The following is a 20891-nucleotide window of genomic DNA, read 5'->3' as shown; positions in this document are numbered from 1 at the left end:
TGAATTATAGCAGCTCAAAACTGCTAAAATATCATGGCAGACATTGTCCACTCTAATTAATTATGATAGTTGTGATGAAGAATTAACAAAACTAATCGTTTGCTATTTAAAAAAATTCAGATGTAAATTAGGATCTAATTTAAAGCCAACAAAGAGAGGAAGCTGAGAGTAAACTCCCCAGTTGTATCCTTACATCATCTTTTGAATCTGTCTGCAACATATATGGTACCATGTGGAAGAAGTCATTAAGTATCTGTTAAATGCCCAACATAATGGGGTGTATGTGTAAGTTAAGGATGTTAAGCTATAGATCTGAACATATTCACTTATATCAGACCATAAATGTATGCTTGCAAGTTTTTGTGGTTTATTTCACATATACAAATAGTTTTAAGAATAAAAGTAGCTTAGTGCTAGTGGTCTGGGAGTGATTTTCCTCAACAGTTATTCCACAGTTTTTTTCCCCTGTTACTTATCTATTTCTTATGCATGCTCTCATTTTTTCCCCCCAAGAGTTTCCAATATACAGCAGCAGCTGGCCTTGCTAGATAATGAATCTTGGCCAGGAATGGCTGAGGCGGACAGGGACCGTCTTCAGCTCATCAAGGAGAAAGAGGCTCTCCTTCAGGAACTGCAGCTCATCAGTCAGCAGAGACGATCCCCAGAATACATTGCACGTTTGGAGGAAGAAAAAAGGCGCTTGGAGAATGAAATTCAGCAGGCTCGGGCCAGTTCTGCTCAGGGGGCCACTGAAAGGTTTGGGGACTTAACAGATTATTTTCTTATCTACCATAGGATGCAGCTGCATAGATTCCAAGTGAAGAGCTGGTGCAGTTTACCAGCTTTATATGAGATCAAAGCACTACAGTGGTGGTTTGTGCACTTTGCCTACAAAAGGGACTGGGGTCCCAGTCAGCACTTCCTGATCATGCCACTGTTTAGATCCAATCTTCTGAAAGCTTTCCTGTAAGCGGTATTAGAGTGAAATCGACAAGACTGGTCACTTTCCCTTTTCCTATTCAGATCCCGGGAGTGCAGCAGAACTGATAAGAATCATGTCAGTTTTTCACTTATCTTTGGAAAAGCTCTGAGCTGCAGAGAAATGCCATTGAGCTACTCCGGATGAATGGGGACCCAAACAATGGTGACCAGAGATGATGGGGATAGTTGGTTGGCACCTGGGGTTAAGTTAGAGTGATTGAGGTCACGTCCCCAGAAACAGCAGAGACCTCAGAACAGAGACTAGCCCTGCACACTGCAGTAGCCCCAGGACTCGGGAAGTTTAAAGATGACCTTTATGCTGTAGTTGTACACACATCTTTCCCATTGACCTGTGCAGTGTACAGTTTGGCTGGACCCAAATGTGGCCCTAAGATTTTGTTGAGTACGCTATATAAAAATTTTGTGTATTTAAAACCAATATGAAGCTCTCTGTTGTTAAAAATGAAAACATTCTTCACTTGGGGGAAGTACACCTCTACCCCGATATAACGCAACCTGATATAACACGAATTCAGATATAACACAGTAAAGCAGTGCACCGGGGATCAAAGCAAGTTCGATATAACGCGGTTTCACCTATAACGCGGTAAGATTTTTTGGCTCCCGAGGACAGCGTTCTATCAGGGTAGAGGTGTATTGTTCTTTTCAAGGTGCCATAAATTGTCATCGAATTTAAGGAAAAAACACAATTCCGGCCAAGTATGTCAATAAACTGTGCATATTATAAAATGCCTCCAATTAGGGGGACAGAGCTTCTGTCTAAAACTCATTTCTCCTAATACTCTAATAATGTTGCTAAGCTTTATGGTGAACTTTTTCTTACACCAGAGAAAATATTTCTGTCCACTTAGTTCTTCCATGCAAGCAGCTAGCATCTGTGAGACGTTTTCCCAGATTTTCTGTGCATTCTTTTGGTTTTTGTCACAGGTTGAGCCATGAATTAATGGAAAAAAGCCAACTTCGACACTTGAGGACACTACACTGAGCAATATTAATACAATCTTGTCTAAACATTAACGCTTATGTGATTGTTGATCTTTATAAATAATTGAAAATGGCCCCATATCCGAGTTTGTAGAACTCTATTTGACTTGATCAGGCTTACTTCAGGCAGTAAATCCAAATGGTGATAGAGAATTCATAGCTGATTAAATAAATACAGTTGATGTTTTGTATGACATTATTTGTGATTTTTGCAATATTGGCACTCCAGCCTAGAAAATGACAGAGAAGGGAGTTCACTTTACACTGCAGTGTAGTAAATTTTATTTGTTGTTTTTGGGATCTCATGTTAGGTAGCACATACTGTGCTGGCAAAAAGAGCAAGCTCTTTTTCCATGTTGTAGTCTGTGCTGTGGAAACCAACATTCCAGGGTGATATTTGATATTTCAGATTCTAGCAAGAAATTGAGCAAAAGTTAGCACAATATTTAAGGATGCTGTATTTTTTATAATAAGAGAGAGAACACCACCAGAGACTAGACTAATTATTCTGTCCGTCAGAGACAGAAAACATTTATCATTGGAGGATCTCCTTCCATATCCCATCTCCTTCCCCCAGCTTGCAAAAAAGGGTTGATGTTTAAGCACATTTAATAAGAGTTCTGTTGTTACTGATTTTTAAATGTAACGTTAAGCACACGAAGAGCTAGCATAACTTAAAACTCATACAGAGAACTACACAGGGGCTTCAAGATTATGCTGTGTAGAGAAAGTAGCTTTTTCTTGTTTCTTAAATAGCTATAATATGAGTGGTTAAGGCTAACATTTAATTTTTAATTTCACTCATCCAAAAGATTCCCCTTTACTACCCTCTCTGTCAAAACCCCTGCATCTTATTAACTGTTTTTCCAGTCAAGGAGGGTTTGATGGGACTTTCTGTGGAGCCAGAAACACTGCCCTTGGCTAAGTCAGAGAGCTCTGGACACCCACCCCTTTGTTCCCCTGCATTCCAAATATCAGCCAGTTTGGGAGCCTTGAGGACTGAAGAAGTATCAGGTCTGGGCTGCAGAATGGAGACATATTATGCCAATAATATGCCAAGAAACAGAACAAATTACCCCCCTGATTTTAATCTGTGGAGGGAAAGGTTTTAATTTGGAGTTAAAAGAATAAAACTCCAGAAAAAACATAAGAGAACTCTGTATTTCCGGTAGAGAATAAATGGAGGGATTGGAACAAATGCTGCACCTTTTTAAAATAAAGTTTAATAGTTTCAAAATGTAATCAGGGTACCTTACAAGCATATAGTACAGGCAAAGTTATGACGACTCCGTTTGTGTTTGGGCAGTAATGCTGAGTAATTTGGCCACTTGCTTTTGCCTCGGTAAAGAAACAATAATGGTCACTTTTTTTCCTCAAGAAGAAAGAAGTTTTTATCATAGTTTAATGTTTTAAATGCTTCTAACTTCTGTTTGAAGGAGAACAATACAAGAAATATATTAACAAATATTAAAAAATTATAATTACAGTTTACTACAGTATATTAACTCTTGGGGCATTACTTGAAGGTCAGTTCGATACTTATCCTTTTCCCCAGTGGTTCCTCACTCCCCTCCTGCCACAGTATATCTGAATGAAAGCCAGGATCACAGAGTTCGGTGATAAACTGCTTAACAGAACAGAAGTTCTCCAAAAAAAATTTCTTTTCCTTTTGAAGTTTGACTTTCAATCTGTATGGGTAATTGAGGTACTGGCGAATATTCACCCACGAAAGCTTATGCTCCAATACGTCTGTTAGTTTATAAGGTGCCACAGGACTCTGTCGCTTTTTACAGATCCAGACTAACACGGCTACCCCTCTGATACTTGTTTTTAATCAGCTGCTCCTGCCTCTTACATGTCAGCTTAGGTACCTTTATGGTTGGCCTTGGCAATTTCTGTTATGTACCTTCACCACCATAGCTCTTGTGTTTTCTTTTGGTTCCTTATTCCTCAGTTACTGCAGTTCTCTAAGTGCTATATAAGGCTCTCAGTTCCTATGCTCTCAATGGGAGTTCCGTCATGGATTAAACGCTGTGTATTGCCCTAAGTGAACTAATTCTGTTTGTTAAAAAAGGATTCATTGTTTACTCCCAATACAACAAGAACTGTCTCTTCTTCTGTGTTTGGAAAGCTCTTAGCACATTTTGAACACTACTGCAATATAAACAAAAGAAGAAAAATAATAATTGCCATTTTTAATTATAGGATACTGTTACAGGAGAAGAGAAATTGTTTGCTTTTGCAGCTGGAAGAAGCTACTCGTTTAGCCTCCTATTTACACTCCCAGTTAAAAAGGTGAGTTCTTTAGAGAAAATAATATTTAAAAAAATTTAATAAATTTTGAATTCAACAGAAAAAAAGTAAAAGTACAAACAGAACAGACCATTTTACTTTTTCATACTTCTTTTGTATGTTTGTAATATAAGTAAAGGGTGGGCATTGGTTCTTACTTTGTTGATCTGTTTTCTTTAAGTACATTTTGGGCACTGAAAGGCATTCACAGCTTGCAGTTTAGCAAAGTATTTGATGTGTCGTAAATTCAGTGGTTTGGATACAGTGTTATTAAAAAGGAGAAAAGTACTTTTCACTTTTAATAATAGCTATCTGGACTGCCTGGTTTGAAAGTTAGTGAGATCTGTCTGTATAATATGTGGAAAGGAGAAATACAGCTGAACCCATTTTATGATTGTTTTTGTTTATAAATAAAAAATGATACACAAACAAGCTTTAAACTATGCATGACAAAAGACAGAAAATTCAGTTATATTCAGGGTGTCATTCTTAAGCCCACATTAGTGATTGCTTATTTCTTAAGCATTGATGGTCTCTGGTGCTGTACCGGAAAACAACACAGAAGGATAAATAGACAGTACAAATCAGACACGCAACTCCTAGGTGACAAGAGGAAGGTAAATGGGGAGTCAATATATAATCAGGGAGGCAGCATTTTACGGACATGGGCTATGTTTTGTGGGAGAAGTTAATTTTGAGGAGGGATGTGAAAGAAGAAACAATAGGCACTTGATGCATTGGAGTTTGGGCTAAGAAGAAACAGAAAAGGTAGTGATGCGCCTTCCCAGCATCCACTTTCAGAACTGTCTCTTTCCAATCTGCCTGTTTTATGCAAATCTTACAATTTTCAGCTGGAGGAAAAACATGAGTACAGTGGCAACAGCAGCAAGACAACCACTACTGCTACCCACAGTCCAACCAACCCCCCCTTCTCTCCCCCCAACTCTGAAGAGCGGAAGAGAGAAATGAGGTCAGGGTTCATTTCTGGCATAAAAGGGTAAACAGAGTAGTCAGAAGTGAGAAAGAGATAAAATGTAAAAGGATAAAATGTGCTTGGAACATTCTAACAGATTCACTACTCTGACATTCCAAGACAATAGTCACTCAGAGTAGGGGTTTGCATGCTATGGAGGAGATAGAGGATGTCACCCTCTAAACATGAAGACGTTCTGAGATCTACAGAGAAATCCTACAAGTTTGAGAGTATCTCCGTGAGGGATCAGCCTCTTGGGATGGCTCTTGAGGACCCCTTCTCTCACCAGCACACCGCCTGCAGGAGCCTAGCTCCTGTTGGTTCACACTTTACCCACTGCTATACTCTTATCTCCACATTGGGAGAGTGGCAGAGGAATGGGGTTAGTGCTGAAATTGCAACTTGAAAGCTCCCACAAGGTTTTCAAATGGGAATTCTGTGAGTTTGCTTGCATATAAACTGTATAGAGTGACTGTTTCCTTGTTCTGCTGATGTCCCACTCCTCTTGAACCAAGTTATTGGACTCAATTCAGAAGCAACTGATTGAAATATAATGGCTTGTGATATACAGGAGTTCAGACTAGAGAACTAATGATCCCTTCTAGCTTTAAACTCCATGAATCTATGACTTTCCCTCACCAGTCCTCTCTCTGGCCACTTTTCCACCAAAACCCACAGAGAGCCATCTGCAGATTTGAGGAAAGGGATGTGATGATCCTTCTTGCTCCACTTTATTTATACTACTTTCATCACCTTTAGCCTAAAGGCAAGGGAGGAGAAGAAAGATGGCCCTTAACCTAAGTATTACAATGCTGAATGCATGTAAAATCCTCTATCTTAATGTGGGTTATTATTTTTTATCTATGATGTGTTCCTAGCTATATAATTCATATATTAATGGATCTTTTTCTGTTTTAGTTTATCTGCTAGCACCCTCACAATGTCTTCTGGCAGCAGTAGGGGATCACTGGCATCCAGCCGAGGATCACTGGCGTCCAGCAGAGGGTCTCTAAGCTCTGTCAGCTTCACAGACATCTATGGCCTCCCACAGTATGACAAATCAGACAGTGTTACTGACTATGCACAACATCTGCGCTTTGACCTGATTCCATTTGATTCTCTCAGTAAAGATGTGCAGTACTCTGATTCCACTGGACATTGTAACTTCAATAAACAAAGAAGGTCCTTGGATACTCCTCAATCCCTGGCATCCCTGTCATCACGGTCCTCCTTGTCATCGTTGTCCCCTCCAAGTTCCCCTCTGGACACACCCTTCCTTTCTGCTTCTCGGGATTCTCCACTTGCCCAGATGTCAGGATTTGAGGAGATAGCGGGTGTAGGAGCCCTAGAAATGCGCAGAGCTCAGGCCTCGGTTTTGGGTGACGATGCCCAAGGAACAACTTCATCACAGACGCCTGCTTACCCCGTGGATGATGGACTGCAAGAAATGGGACCACACCTGGCAAACATCCAAACTGGTGGAGGTGAGTTTGTTTTCTTCATTACCATTTTGTCTCACCTAATCTTCAAGGGATAATGAAAAACACAAGAAAAATGTAAGCATGGCATTATAATCTGCTATCAGTTCGATTTATTTTTTAATTTAATTTTTAAAAAACAATTCTACATCTGATGTTAACTAAAAAAATTTTTCTTCAAAGGTGAAGTGCAGAGACTGTTCGTATGTAGTAATTTTTTTAGACTTTAACATAAATTGTTAATGGAAACGTCAGTACTTTTTCTGAAAATATGCCAATTTTGTTGATTAAAAATAATAGGCCTGCGTGTTTACGTCTTAGGAAAAATCCTGAATGAGAGAACCTGAACAGTCTTAGACTGTGCCAGCTGATATCACTTCTCTTTGTGTGCCAAAAACACTTAGGGCAGGTCTACACTAACCCCCCAATTCGAACTAAGGTACGCAACTTCAGCTACGTGAATAACGTAGCTGAAGTTCGAAGTACCTTAGTTCGAACTTACCTCCGTCCAGACGCGGCAGGCAGGCTCCCCCGTCGACTTTGCGTACTCCTCTCGCCGAGCTGGAGTACTGCAGTCGACGGCGAGCACTTCCGGGTTCGACTTATCACGTCCAGACAAGACGCGATAAGTCGAACCCAGAAGTTCGATTTGCTTGCCGCCGAACTACCGGGTAAGTGTAGACCTACCCTTAGTAATAGCAGTAAGTTTGATGGAGGAAAATGGGGATGCAACCTGAACTGGCTGAAGTAGGAACAAACAATGACAGAACACAAGTAACAGTAGTAACTACGCCTTTTAAATCTACCTGGTTCATGCAGATCAGACCCTTTTGTTTTACAATTGTATGAGGCAGGCAAACACAACTGGCTTGTAAGTCTATGGTGTTACTGTATTCCTTGATTTGTGTGCGCATGGTATGTAATGTCTACGTGTGAGTGTTATTTGGGCCAGAATTGGGGTGGATGGGTGCCACCCAGCACCTATTCTGTTTACGTGAACTGACATGCATACAGGAGTTTAGGGGGAAGACAAACAAGTGAGCTGGTTGAGACCATTAGGGATTGCCAGATCTTGAAGTGTAGGAGGGGAGGGGCAGTTATACTCTTACAATAACTCTACTCTAAAATCTGTGGTTACCACAACACACTTTCAAAAATGTATATCATTTGTACTGAAATAGTTACTATTCCACTTGTATTGCAAATGATCACAATAGAACATTCATTATGGGTGCTCCCCACATATAAACCATTACCAGTTACCTTTGAGAACTCATGGAAGATGGGTGAGGTCCCAGAGAACTGGAGAAGGACATGCATAGTACCTGCCTTTAAAATGAGGAACAAAGAGCGCTTGGGGGATTATAAACCAGTCAGCCTAACTTCAATACCTGGAAAGATACTGGAACAAATTTATTAAATACCTAAAGGGTCCAAGGGTTATAAGGAATAGTCATCATGGATTTGTCAAGAACAAGTCAGACCAAACTAACCTAATGTCTTTCTTTGACAGAGTTACTGGCTTAGTGAATTGGGGGGTGGGGGGAGAGCTGTAGATATGATCTAGCTTGATTTTAATAAGGCTTTTGACATAGTCCTACATGATATTCTCTTATGTAAACTAGGGAAATATGGTATAGATTAAATTGGTATAACGTGGGTATAGAACTTGTTAAAAGACCATATTCAAAGAGTAGTTATCAATGGTTGCTATCAAACTGGGAGGACATATCTAGTGAGGTCCTGTGTGGGTCAGTCCTGGGTCTGGTACCGTTCCATATTTTCATTTCTGACTTGGATAATGGAGTGCTTATAAAATTTGCAGATGAAACCAAGCTAGTAGTGGTTGCAAGCACTTTGGAGAACAGAATTAGAATGCAAAACAAACCTTGACAAATTAGAGTATTGGTCTGAAAGTAACATGATGAAATTCAATAGAGACAAGTGCAAAGTACTACACTTAAGAAAGAAAAATCAAATGCACAACTACAAAATGGGGAATAACTGGCTAGGTGGTAGCGCTGGTGAAAAGGATCTGCAGGCTATAGTGGATCACAAATTGAATATGAGTAGGGGTATATTAAATCACGGAGAAATCACACATTTTTCACGGGTTGGTCATGGCATAAATAGCAAATTTTGCGGATGTGTTCATACCATGCCACCCTTACTTCTGCACTGCTGCTGGCGGTGGCGCTGCCTTCAGAGCTGGGTGCCCAGCCAGCAGCCGCCACTCTCTCATCACCTAGCTCTGAAGGCATAGGGTAAAAGTATATGGTATAATATAGGGTAAAAATACACAAAAGACCAGATTTTGCGGGGAAGACCAGATTTCAAGGTCCATGACGTGTTTTTCATGGCTGTGAATTTGGTAAGTCCCTACCTGTACATAGTTTCTAGAAATGAAGACCTGATTTGCGTGCTGAGATAAGGAAGGCTGCTGTAATGGGGCTGGGATGCTGCTTCAGTTATACTCTTCTTCCCACCCCCTGTGAAGTTTTCTTTCCTGTCTTTTCTTTCATTTAAACATTCTCTTCTGTTTTTGTCACTAGAGCGCTTCCCGTTCCACTGTGTTCACCTATTTCTTCTCTGTGTATAGCATGCAACGTTTACATTGGAAGTAGAAAAACAGTAAAGGCCAAAGAATTATTCTGGTGTTGTTCGTTTGAGCTGCTTTTAATGTGTGAATTTTAAAACAATTATTTAGGAAAAAATGGTTCCCCCTTCACATTTCTTGCCGAGGCTCTTGACTCTTTTGCACTCTGTAAATTGATTGGCTTGGATAGTTTGCATTCTGTTTCATAGCAGTTTTCAAGCAGCATTTCTCAAACTTTATTGGTTCACATACCACCTGAAGAACTATTGTGAAGTGAACTGATGGAACATGATGCTCACATACCGGCATGATACATATACCACAGATTGGAACTCTGGGGTTTAGAGCTAGCTTTATGGTTTTAAGTTCTTGTGCAAAGCGTTTGGTTGCTGCCACCTACTGGTGTCGTAGCATAATGCAAAGGGAACAAATTGTAATTCTGACAACACTGCAAACAACTTCCTTAAATATTCAAATAAAATAAATTGTGTAGTAATTTTGATGAAAATTATTACTCATGGAAGTGGGGGAGGAACCAACAGTCCCATCAAACAGTCCCTTGTTTACTGCATGCAGCCAGTGTGCAAGATTTCTTCACACAATGTCTTGTTTATGCACTTCAATGTTGACCGGCACCTCTGCTGCTCCTCCAGTCTGGCATCTCTCCTGAGAATATACTAAGAATTGTGCTAAAATATGTGGTGACTTTATGATGTGTACAAAAAGAACCTGACTGGGCCATGGAATTCAACTCACTTGCAGGAAGAGGCTTGCAATGATCACAGGGGGGGAAAAATCACATCTGAATAGAACATTGTTTTTAAACTTTTACATTTTTTCCTGTTTCCTCTTCCGTGAATTTTAATTTAAAGAACTTCCATCACTAATTTTGTTAGTTTAAATTATATATTAATTTAAATATAGAGGAATATTCTGCTTTCTTGTAAAGAGGGACCCAAAGAGAAAATCCATATCTACAACCCTGAACTTTGGGGAAGTTTGGATTTAGATCCAAATGTTACAGCCCACCCTTATCTCTACAATGGGCCAAGTTAAAATCCTTGCTCCAAACATTACCAAACTTGAGGAAAATTCAGATCCAGATACAATTATTTAGGTATCTAGTTTCCATTAGTGTCTAAATAATCTTTTGTATAAAAAGCATTGGCATAGATTGAAAAATTGATTTATCACCATGTGCTTTTCATTTTGTATCTTGTTTCTCATGCGGCACAGCAGAAAAATTCACTGTAAGTGAACCTGGAATTACTTATTATGATGATTTTGCCTGTAATGCTTAGCGTGTTTTTGTGTGTGTGCAGTGTGTATGTTCTGTATGACTTGCATGCGGAGAAGAGGGTGGCTGAGCTACATTTGATTTTAGTTGGTATCACATTATACATGTTTAATCATTATGGGATACGTAAGTTTTTGCTATGTCTACTAAACATTATATTCATGGCTGCGGATGACTTCTCAGAAAAACTTTTCTGTAAGCTTCAGCTTTATTATATCTTGATAATGCCCAACAGTACCATTGCAGATTAGGGTCTGTTTGTGTCTCCATTATAAGTTTATTTTCTGGAGACGGCTTAACTCTGCTATTAAAATGCATTTTGAGCTGATACACAGCACATAAAGTCCAAGTTCATGAAACATGGGTTACATTCTCAAAAGTAGCTGGTGATTTTGGTCCCTCAGTTATTTAACAGCTAGTTTGAGACACCTTAAAACGTCCACTTTTTCAGATAGTGGATTCTCAGAACTTTCTGAAACCAGGCCTGTTTAAGGTGTATCAGCTGACCCAAAATCACGAGTCATTTCTGAAAATGTAGGTCAGTATTTTGTATCCACATTTTTAAGATATGGAGTAAGGTAGTAAAAGATGAGATGCTGCCTCTACACTAGAAATACCAAATTTTATTTTAAATAAAACTTTTCAGTTTCCAACTTTGTTTGACTAAAACCTGTGGCAAATCCCATTACATGAAATCCAAAACATGGTGTTACTTTCTGGTTGTCAAGCTGTTTTTCATGTTGATTTTCTAGTCAAAGGAATGTCTAACATTTGCCACCTCTCCCAAATTCTGTGGGATTTTCCTGATAAACCGCTACCTTGATATAACATGACCCGATATAACACGAATTCGGATATAACGCGGCAAAGCAGTGCTCCGGGGGGGCGGGGCTGCGCACTCCAATAGATCAAAGCAAGTTCAATATAACGTGGTTTCATGTATAACGCGGTAAGATTTTTTGGCTCCCAAGGACAGCGTTATATCGGGGTAGAGGTGTATTATCAGGTGTTTCCGTGGCCTCCAGGCAGCAATAAAAACATTAGTAAGTTGCAACATTATTGTAACATCACTTTTTCATGGCTTCACCATGGTGCATTTTGAGATCAATTTTTCTGGCCGGACAGATTCCAAAAGATGACAGCCCAAAGCAGAGAGCTTGCAAAGTGCCTCTTATGGTTACAAGGTTTACTTTAGTCTCCTATATCCATACAAGCCATCCATGTAGTAAAAAATTGCACCAGTGTAACTTGAGTTGGTGTTTAAACTGATACAGTTACACTGGTGCAAAAGGCTCTTGGGACACTTATTTTGATGTAAAAGTGGCTTATATCAATCTAGCTGAAACTGTTCTTAATTGACTTAAACTAATCCAAAGTAAGCTGCTCTTATACTAAAATAAGAGTGTCCATCCAGCCTTTTGCACCGGTTAAAATGTACTACTTCAATTTCACACCTTAAATTATGCTGATGCTACTTTTTCATGTAGACAAACCAAAAAATGGAATGAGTAGCATAAAAAAAACCCACCAATGTCACACACCATCCTGAGGGCCTCATAGTGGGGCATTACGCAAACATCATCATAGTTTGAATATCGTTTCTTCAGTCCTTTGCTTCCTCTAATTACCTGGAGCTGAGAAGTTTGCTTGTATTTTTGGTAAGGTTGAAATGCATTGTGTTGCATGATGATCTCTACTGGACAATTAAGATGGGAAGCAATGATCCCTGAGAGCTTAGTTCTTTCTTCAAGCTCAAAGACACTTCTGCTGATTTAGGAAGAGATTGGGACACTCCTGATTGAAGGTCTAAATTTCCCAGGTAGATATAGATAGCTAGAAACATTAAGATTTGGAGGAGGGTAGACATGGCTTGTTATCAATCGACAAAGGCAAACACTTGGATCCTCTTGCATCTAGTTGATTGAATTCTGGATTCTGCACAGGTCTTTTCACCTTTTGCAAGTCTCAAAATACATTGTTTTCTTAACATTTGAGTTTGTAACGTATATCAGGCTTCCAATGAGGTAAGTCATCTAGGTTAGTGGCTCTCAACCTTTCCAGATTACTGTACCCTTTTCAGGAGTCTGATTTGTCTTTTGTACCCCCAAGTTTCATCTCACTTAAAAACTACTTGCTTACGAAACCAGACATAAAAATTCAAAAGTTTCACAGCACACTATTACTGAAAAATTGCTTACTTTCTCATTTTACCATATAATTATAAAATAAATCAATCGGAATATAAATATTGTACTTGCATTTCAGTGTATAGTATATAGAGCAGTATAAACCAGTCATAGTCAATATGAAATTTTAGTTTGTACTGACTTCGCTAGTGCTTGTTACGTAGCCTGTTGTAAAACTAGGCAAATATCTTGATGAATTGATGTACCCCCTAGAAGATCTCTGCGTACCTGCAGTGGTATGTGTACCACTGGTTGAGACCCATTGATCTAGGTGACAGCTAAACTTCATCGTGAAGTTGTCCAGTGGAAGGTTGAAACACATGATTAATTTAATCCTGACCAAAGTTTTCTGGTGACAGCAGGTACTGATATTTGAAAACCAGCAGCTGCACACGTGCAGTAGTAATTTGAGGGCTTTCGTGAGCATGACATTATAAGTAATCATGTGGTCCTCTTCATATTACACTCAAAAGGGGCTGAGATTCACCTTAGTTCAGAGGATCTGCCCAAGGCCTGTGCATCATATATGCCCAGCAGTGGGCTAGCCCTTTGCACTGGGGGGTGCTTTTCATCCTTCATGAATATTAATGTTTTACTGCCATTCATTAAAATAATTAATCTTTAGGATGCACTTATTAATTAATTGTGCTATTTGTTTGTCGTAGGATATACATTGTGTACTTTCTCCATGGTAATGGGCTGTATGCTTTAATCTTTTTTTTCCAATATACTGTCCATTACCATCCATGTACGTGCAAAAAAACAGTTGCCTTAAAGGGTTGCTTGTTGCAGTTTGATGCAACTCAAAACCACCCCTTGAAATATCTATTTTCCCCCACTTGTGAATGCCACATCTCACTACTCACCTCCCTTAAAACGTTTTTAGTTGCTTTCCTGCTTTCTGTTTTAATTCTGCCTTTGAGGGAAAGAAAATTAAATTTGGAAAGATCATCTGCGATACCTGTGCAATGAGGAAACACTTAAGTAAATCAGCTTGATATCTCTCAGACTCAAGACATGGAATTTCAAAACATATAGGGCCTTTTGAATGTGCGTAACTTTGCATATGCACTCAGTTCTTGAGCCCTGTCACTTGTGCATGCCCATTTGAGATTCTACACTGCAATACTCACTTGCATATGCAAAACTATTTTGCATACATTCTGTTATATACTTTATGATATGAAAGTGATTGTCCATACTATTTTTGTTTGAGTTTGCTAGTAAGGGGCAGGGAGAAGGGAAATCTCATATTTTTTTTTAAAATATTTTTCAATTTTTTTTTTTTAATTTTAAAAAATGGCCATCCAGCTCTACTTGTCAGGCTCAGGTCCATTTTGACAGTGTGCCTCATGCTGCAAGTAGAAGCTGTTACTATGGTCTGATTAAGCCAGTTTGATTTGTGGTTGGGGGAATTACCGTTTAAAAAAACAAATAAAAACCCCGTACTACCAACAGCAAATTACTTCCTAAATCTTTCCTTTTTAGCTAGGTTAAAAGAAATCGGCATTATGGATATTTCCAATGTGTCACACATTTATAAAGGGATGGTTAATAGGTAAATCCTAATATTAGGATATAGTGTGTATATATGCTGGGGTTGAGGCAGTTTAAGGCTTACCCCATTGGTGGTGGCGGGTCTCTCAGAAATACATTGCATAGTGATGAGATCAGTCTATATTTTCTCTTGTTATGGAGAAATTAGCCATTAACAGCCTTCCTAAATTCTCCAGCAAAGTAACTCCAATCCATTTTACTATTTTTCTAAGTTGCAATAATGTTCCAGCATGTGTAATTGTATTTACATCAACTGTATGTTTGTTTGGGCAGTTTAAGAGATATTAAATTTGCTTTTTATATAATGAATTGTGAGGGATTGCCTCAACCTGACACTTTCTTTAATTTTTCCCCTCCGTTATAGCCGTAACTCTACGAGAAGACAGTGCAAGAAGGTCGGCGAGGCGAGCCAGGCGAGTCTCAGCATGTCTATCCGATTATTCACTGGCTAGTGACAGTGGCGTGTTTGAAGCTTTAAGCAAAAGGTCAGGTGTATAAATGCGCAATAAATTGGAAATGTCCTTTTTCTGCCACATAAAGTCTGCAAAAATAGTTTGTAAATTTCTAAAATAGGTATATTTTTTTCTTATCAGATACATGATAATGCCCAATATTTAATAATGTAAGAATATTAGGTTAAAATGCTTTAGAAAGAATGGAGGCTGGCCACATGCCATTCCACTGTCATTTTCACAGGTGTTAGTATGTCACTTCCACCTCTGTACCACTCCTGACAACCTATAAGATTTTTTTCCCCCTTTTACTTGTAAAATGCTGCTTTTTCCTCTTGCTGAAGTATTTTGGCTGTCTCATCCTGTCCTAATACCTTTCTGATTTCAGCGTTTATCATTGTGTATTTTATTTGTATTTTATCAACATGAAAACAATATTTTACAAAATACTGTTTACAATTCTGGAAACAGAAGGGTAACAAAAATGATTAAAGGGAAGGAATAATTGCCTTATGTGGAAAATTGTAAAACTAAAATGTATAGCTTGGCCAAATGATGATTAAGGGAAGGATGTATAACAATATACAAGTGTGTAAATACTGTAAAACAGTAATCAAGGAAAGAATATCTGGGGAAAAAAGCATTTTAAAAGTGAAATCTCTTGGACTGTGGAATAGTTTTTCCAGAGAAGCTGTAGAAGGCCCATTCCTTACATCATTTAACACTGGTCTAGTGTAACCACTGTAGAACATATAGCTGAATGTCCTGTAATGGCAGCAGCCTAGCTATGGGTACGTCTACATCGCAATCATACACCTGTGGCTGGCCTGTGTCAGGTGACTTGGGCGTGGGCTGCAGAGCTATAAAACTGCAGTGTATATGTTTGGGTTCAGGGTGGATCCCGGGATTTGGAACCTTTCCCCCTCACAGGGTCCCGGTGCCTGGGCTGGAGCTTTTATGGTCCCACAGCCTGAACCCTGCTAGCCTGAGTCAGCTGACTTGGGCCAGCTGTGGGTGTTTGACTGAAATTTAGACATACCCTAGATTACCTAATGAGCTTTTCCCACGTTTTCTGATTTGCAGTGTTTCAGGTCACAAAACAAGTCACAAAGCTTCTATCCATTTTTTTGCATGTTAAATGGATATATCCATTTTATTCATAAAATAAACCCCTCTAAATCAGCGTGTAGGTTACAGTTGGCTTTTTTTTCCCATGTAGGAATGATGATGTTGAAGACCCTGTTTACAGTGATGTTGTTGCTAGTAGTGAAGAACCACAAATACATGTTGGATTCCTGTAAGTAATGATACTTGGGTTCTCTTCAGTAGATACTGCCCACCAGGATTCTCCTTCTAGGGTCTTATCTATTAAGCTTTGAACACTGAGGGCAGTGCTAGCTGGGTGTGGGCATGAAACAGGCCCTTACTGGACATCATGCGCCAACCACTGCAGTATATTAATACTACCGTCAGGCATTCCATTCAGTTCCCTCTACCTTGGTTGGCAAAGGAGCACCTGGTTTGCCGCACTTTTCCATCCTTCCATCTGTTTCCACAGTATACTTTTCATTGTTTGGAATTCTTGTGTGAGTAAGAAGATGAGGATTTGTCTCAGTACACGAGATCATCACCCTTTCTCTGGCCCCTTAGTGTCACGTAAGGCACAGTGGAAGACAGGTTTAAGGCTGCCTCCCGTGTATCACCTTGCAAGCCCTGGTACTGCGGGGAGGGCTGATCACAGCACACACTGCTGCAGGGATTTCAGGTAGCACTGCCACCTGTATGACAGCCATGGGCACCTAGACAGGCCACCAAGGCTGTGTTATGCAGGGGCCTCTCAGCCCCCTGAGCAGTCCTCCACCTAGGCCACGAGTTCTGCTCTGTGCCTCTAAGAGGTGCAGCACAGAATCTCAGCTAATAGGCTTAACTTGTTTGTTCAGTTTCCAAATTCATGTTGACAGGAAAAAGTTACCTTTTATTTATACAGCGCGTGAATTAGCGAAAGAATGTAGACCATGGCAAACTGCAACTGATGTTCAGAGGTGTTTATCAATATAGTTACACTGGTACAACTCTTAGGCTAGGTCTACACTGGGGGGGGGAGGGGTGTCGACCTAAGATATGCAACTTCAGCTACAAGTCGGCGTATCTTAGATCGATTTACCTGGCCGTGAGGACGGCGGCGAGTTGACCGCTGCCGCTCCCCCGTCGACTCTGCTTCCACCTCTCGCCGCGGTGGAGTTCCGGAGTCAACAGCAGAGCAATCGGGGATCGATTTTATCACGTCTACACTAGACACGATAAATCGATCCCCGATAGATCGATCACTACCCGCCAATCTGGCGGGTTGTATAGATGTACCCTTAGTGTGGATGCAGTTAAATCAGTGTAAAGGTGCCTTACCCCTGTATTAGCTTATTCCCCTTCCCATATGAAAATCGCTGTAGTGGCATAACGCATCTTCATGCTGATACAGCCTCATCTACATTAAGGTGGTTGTACTGCTCTAACTATAGCCATATAATGAAAGCAATACAACTTTTGTGGATAGATTAGCCCCAGTTGTAGCTGAGGGTTGGCAGCATGGGAGCAGGGATGAGATTTTTTTTTTTTTTTTAATTTATTAGTACTTGATTCTTATATTGTTGGTTCTGATAGATTCTTTAGTGTAGTATTGTAATAATATTGTGTTTCTCTTACCAGAATGATATACCCAGAATCACATTGGATTTCAACAGAGTTTAACTAACTTCATTCAACCACACGTGCATAAAAGATTTATCTTATTCTAAACAGAGCTGTTTTTCTTCCTTGTAACATTTTTATTCTTCCATCCAAATTTGGCAAGCTAATCACTGAGTTCTGCTAACTTACTCAGGCAATTTATTTTTCCAGGCATGATGGTGGAAGTGAAAGTCTCCTAGTCCATGTGTTAGAGTTGAAGAACTTTACTGGTCCTGTTGTGAAAGAAGGCTGCAAAATGTAAGCTCAAATATCACCAAAGGTCTTATTATTACAGATTGTTACTTATTTTGTTCCCCAATCACACATGTATAATAAATCTGGCTAGATGCTGTTTGTATAAAATAGTACAATATTTGGGGAAGAATGAAAATTTGTACGTTTTGATAGCCATCTAGTTTGGGGGGTGAGGGGTAGGGGTTTGTATTAATATTCAGGGACATTAACAAGTGACCATTAAGGAGGAAATAGTTGTCTTAGAGGCCCAATCATGGCAACCTTTACTCGCATAAGTAATGATTTATGACCCTTAGGTAATTGTAATAATCCAGCTGTAAAGCCCAGGAGCACTGTGTACTTCTGTAGGTTTTGCAGCTATAAAGACCATTTGGGATAGAATCCATAAAGATAAACTAATTTAAACAAAGAAATTATCTGACAGAGTTTCAGAATGAGGAATTATAGTCTCTCTACATCTGGTCTTATAGCATGACAGTTCATCACTTCCATTCCTTTGCCACAATATAGAGAACATATCCCTACATTTATAATTAGGTGTATTTACAATATTTCTTACCCAATGATACAGAAATTATATTTCTATATTTAAACATCAGATGAAACTTAGCTGACAATATATCTCTAAATTAATGACAAACAATAGGGGCCATGAAAATTCTGTTGTCTGGTTTTATTTCTGACCAAAGAACTTGCCTGAAAACTTTGGAAAGTTGATGTACTGTAGAATTGTTATGAGTGTTGTAAAGTAAATCACTCCAATGGGATTCTTGATATAACATAAAGCCTCTTGATCATAAAGCTTGTTCCTTCCCCTCTTTCCCCTCTCCCCAAAGCTACAGCTAAAAATAATTTCAAAATAAGTTGAGTCACTATCCTAATGTTAGTCTGCTGCCATATATAGAATACAAAGGTTTGGTTTTCTTGGGAATAGAAGGGGATGGTAAGGAGAAGGTGATCATCTTGTACTGTTCAATGCATGCTCCTGTGTAATAAAAGAGATTTTGATAGTCTCTGAAGAGAGCCATGTATAGTGACAGTCATCCGGAAAGGTAGTGACTATTAATTTGGGCTTGGAGTTTCATCGGTGAAAGAAGCAAGTAAGGGATTGTCAATCGTAAGGCACCCTCCGTGACTTTTTTTTTCTTCCCCTCCTGCCTAACTTTTCAGGCAAAACTCCGAGGTGGGGGGCGGTGACAGGACACAATAACAGTAGCTATAGTGTAACGTCTCCGGGTTAATCAGTAGTGTTGGAAAGTGGAAGAACTGCTCAATTTCGTGTTTTTCACTTAACGAATGCAAGACTAAACTCCCTTAATGAAGAGATGCAAGTGTGTGTCGTGAATGTCGAAATTACATTTATTTTTATTGTTCAGTTTGATTTTTAGAAACTTAAAAAATAATTTGAACCTAGCTTTCTTTATTTCAGTTGTGCTGTTTTTTGCTTGCTTTGCTGTTCCCAGACATGTTCGAGTTTACTTACCTCCACTGGAGTCAGGCACACCAACCACTTACTGCTCTAGAGCTTTGGAATTCCAAACTCCATTAATATTTAATGAAGTTTTCCGAATCCCTGTGCATTCAAGTGCATTGAAATTAAAATCGCTGCAGCTGTATATTTGTTCAGTTGACCACCAGCAGCAAGAAGAACTTTTGGTAAGTGGTCTATTTTTCCTGAAAAATAGTATGGTATTGTTAATAAAAGTAACTTCCATATCAGCAAAGGACACCAAAAGTACTAATTTTTTTTCTTAAGCATAAGAGAAGTGTAGCTGGAATTTGAAGGGAGTGATATGGAGCATCTCTTTGGATTAGTCATAATCAGGGCTATTTTTCTGTGTAGATAACAAGAATAACTGATATAATTGTTTGTTTGAGGTTTGTCTTGTAAACAAGAAGTACAGGCAGTCCTTGGACTTAGGACACAATTGGTTCCTGAAAATTGTGGCGTAAGTCTAAATGTCATAACTCGGAACCGCAGTCCACTCCATTGCGGGACCCAGTGTCGTAAAGTCTAAACCAGTTGTCATAAATCGAATCAGGGTGTCAATTCAGAAGCATCGTAAGTGCCGTTCATCGTAAGTCAAACGTCGTAAAGTCAAGGACTGCCTGTAATTAAATATAATTTAAGGATGGGATTTTCAAAAGCCATTTTCAAAGTCAGTGGGCTTGTGCTCCTCGTTCACTTAAGAATTTTTGAAAATCCCCCTTTAAATGTTTAAAAGAAATTAGCTAAAAGGAAAGAGTTACTGGTCTTGGAGAATGCCAACATTTTAATATTACTTGCTGTATATTTGTGGTGTTACAGGCAGTCCTCGACTTTACGACGTTCGACTTGTGACGAACGGCACTTACAATGCTTCTGAATTGACACCCTGATTCGACTTACGACAATACTTTACGACTCTTGGTCCTGCAATGGAGTGGATTGCGGTTCCGAGTTACAATATTTAGACTTACAATGCAATTTTCAGGAACCAATTGTGTCACAAGTCCGAGGACTGCCTGTATTTCATCACTTTTTTAATGCAGAGCCTTACTAAAATGAATAGAATGCTGGTGCCACTGATTCCTGTGAGACTTGGTAGATTAAGAATACTAATAATATATTATTACTTAGAAAATTGTGTTGGAAAAGGTAAAAGAATTATATAGTTGCTGCTGCCACCAAAGATTGACAAAAGAACAGTTCAAAGTGTTGTATACAAACCATCCTTTCTTAGTGGCCTGAAAATGGATATTCTTACATACTCTTTCAGTTGTGAAATTGTCCTTCATACTCATAGTGGTGACCTCCTGTGTTGTCATTCCAAAAACTGTTCGAAGAAGAAGATCACAGCCTTCTTTCTCCATGCCTTTGATCCATGTATCATGTTCATCTTTCTCTGCCACCATTGATGCCTGCGTTCTCTTCCCCTGTGAGTGATTTTTCCCACAGAAAAAATTCAAAGCTCAATTCAGCCTTGATTAAACAAGAGAACATAAGAATGGCCGTACTGGGTCAGACCAAAGGTCCATCTAGCCCAGTATCCTGTCTACCGACAATGGCCAATGCCAGGTGCCCCAGAGGGAGTGAACCTAACAGGTAATGATCA

General features: G+C 39.4%; 1 protein-coding gene across 1 annotated transcript in view; it reads left to right on the top strand.

Annotated features, from left to right (window-relative positions):
• Positions 1–20891, top strand: part of WWC3 (WWC family member 3) — a 104376-nt gene that overhangs the window by 60249 nt on the left and 23236 nt on the right. Inside the window, exons 8-14 of the mRNA XM_065412562.1 lie at positions 514–756; positions 4192–4281; positions 6170–6735; positions 14730–14850; positions 16037–16114; positions 17713–17799; positions 19260–19452. Of these exons, the coding sequence (XP_065268634.1) occupies positions 514–756; positions 4192–4281; positions 6170–6735; positions 14730–14850; positions 16037–16114; positions 17713–17799; positions 19260–19452 (1378 nt within the window). The remainder of the gene's footprint in view (positions 1–513; positions 757–4191; positions 4282–6169; positions 6736–14729; positions 14851–16036; positions 16115–17712; positions 17800–19259; positions 19453–20891) is intronic.

Source organism: Emys orbicularis, chromosome 1 (assembly GCF_028017835.1).
Source record: "Emys orbicularis isolate rEmyOrb1 chromosome 1, rEmyOrb1.hap1, whole genome shotgun sequence".
In the NCBI taxonomy this organism is placed as follows: Eukaryota; Metazoa; Chordata; order Testudines; family Emydidae; genus Emys; species Emys orbicularis.
Note: the sequence above shows the minus strand (reverse complement) of the source record. Positions and strands in the feature narration are given on the sequence as shown.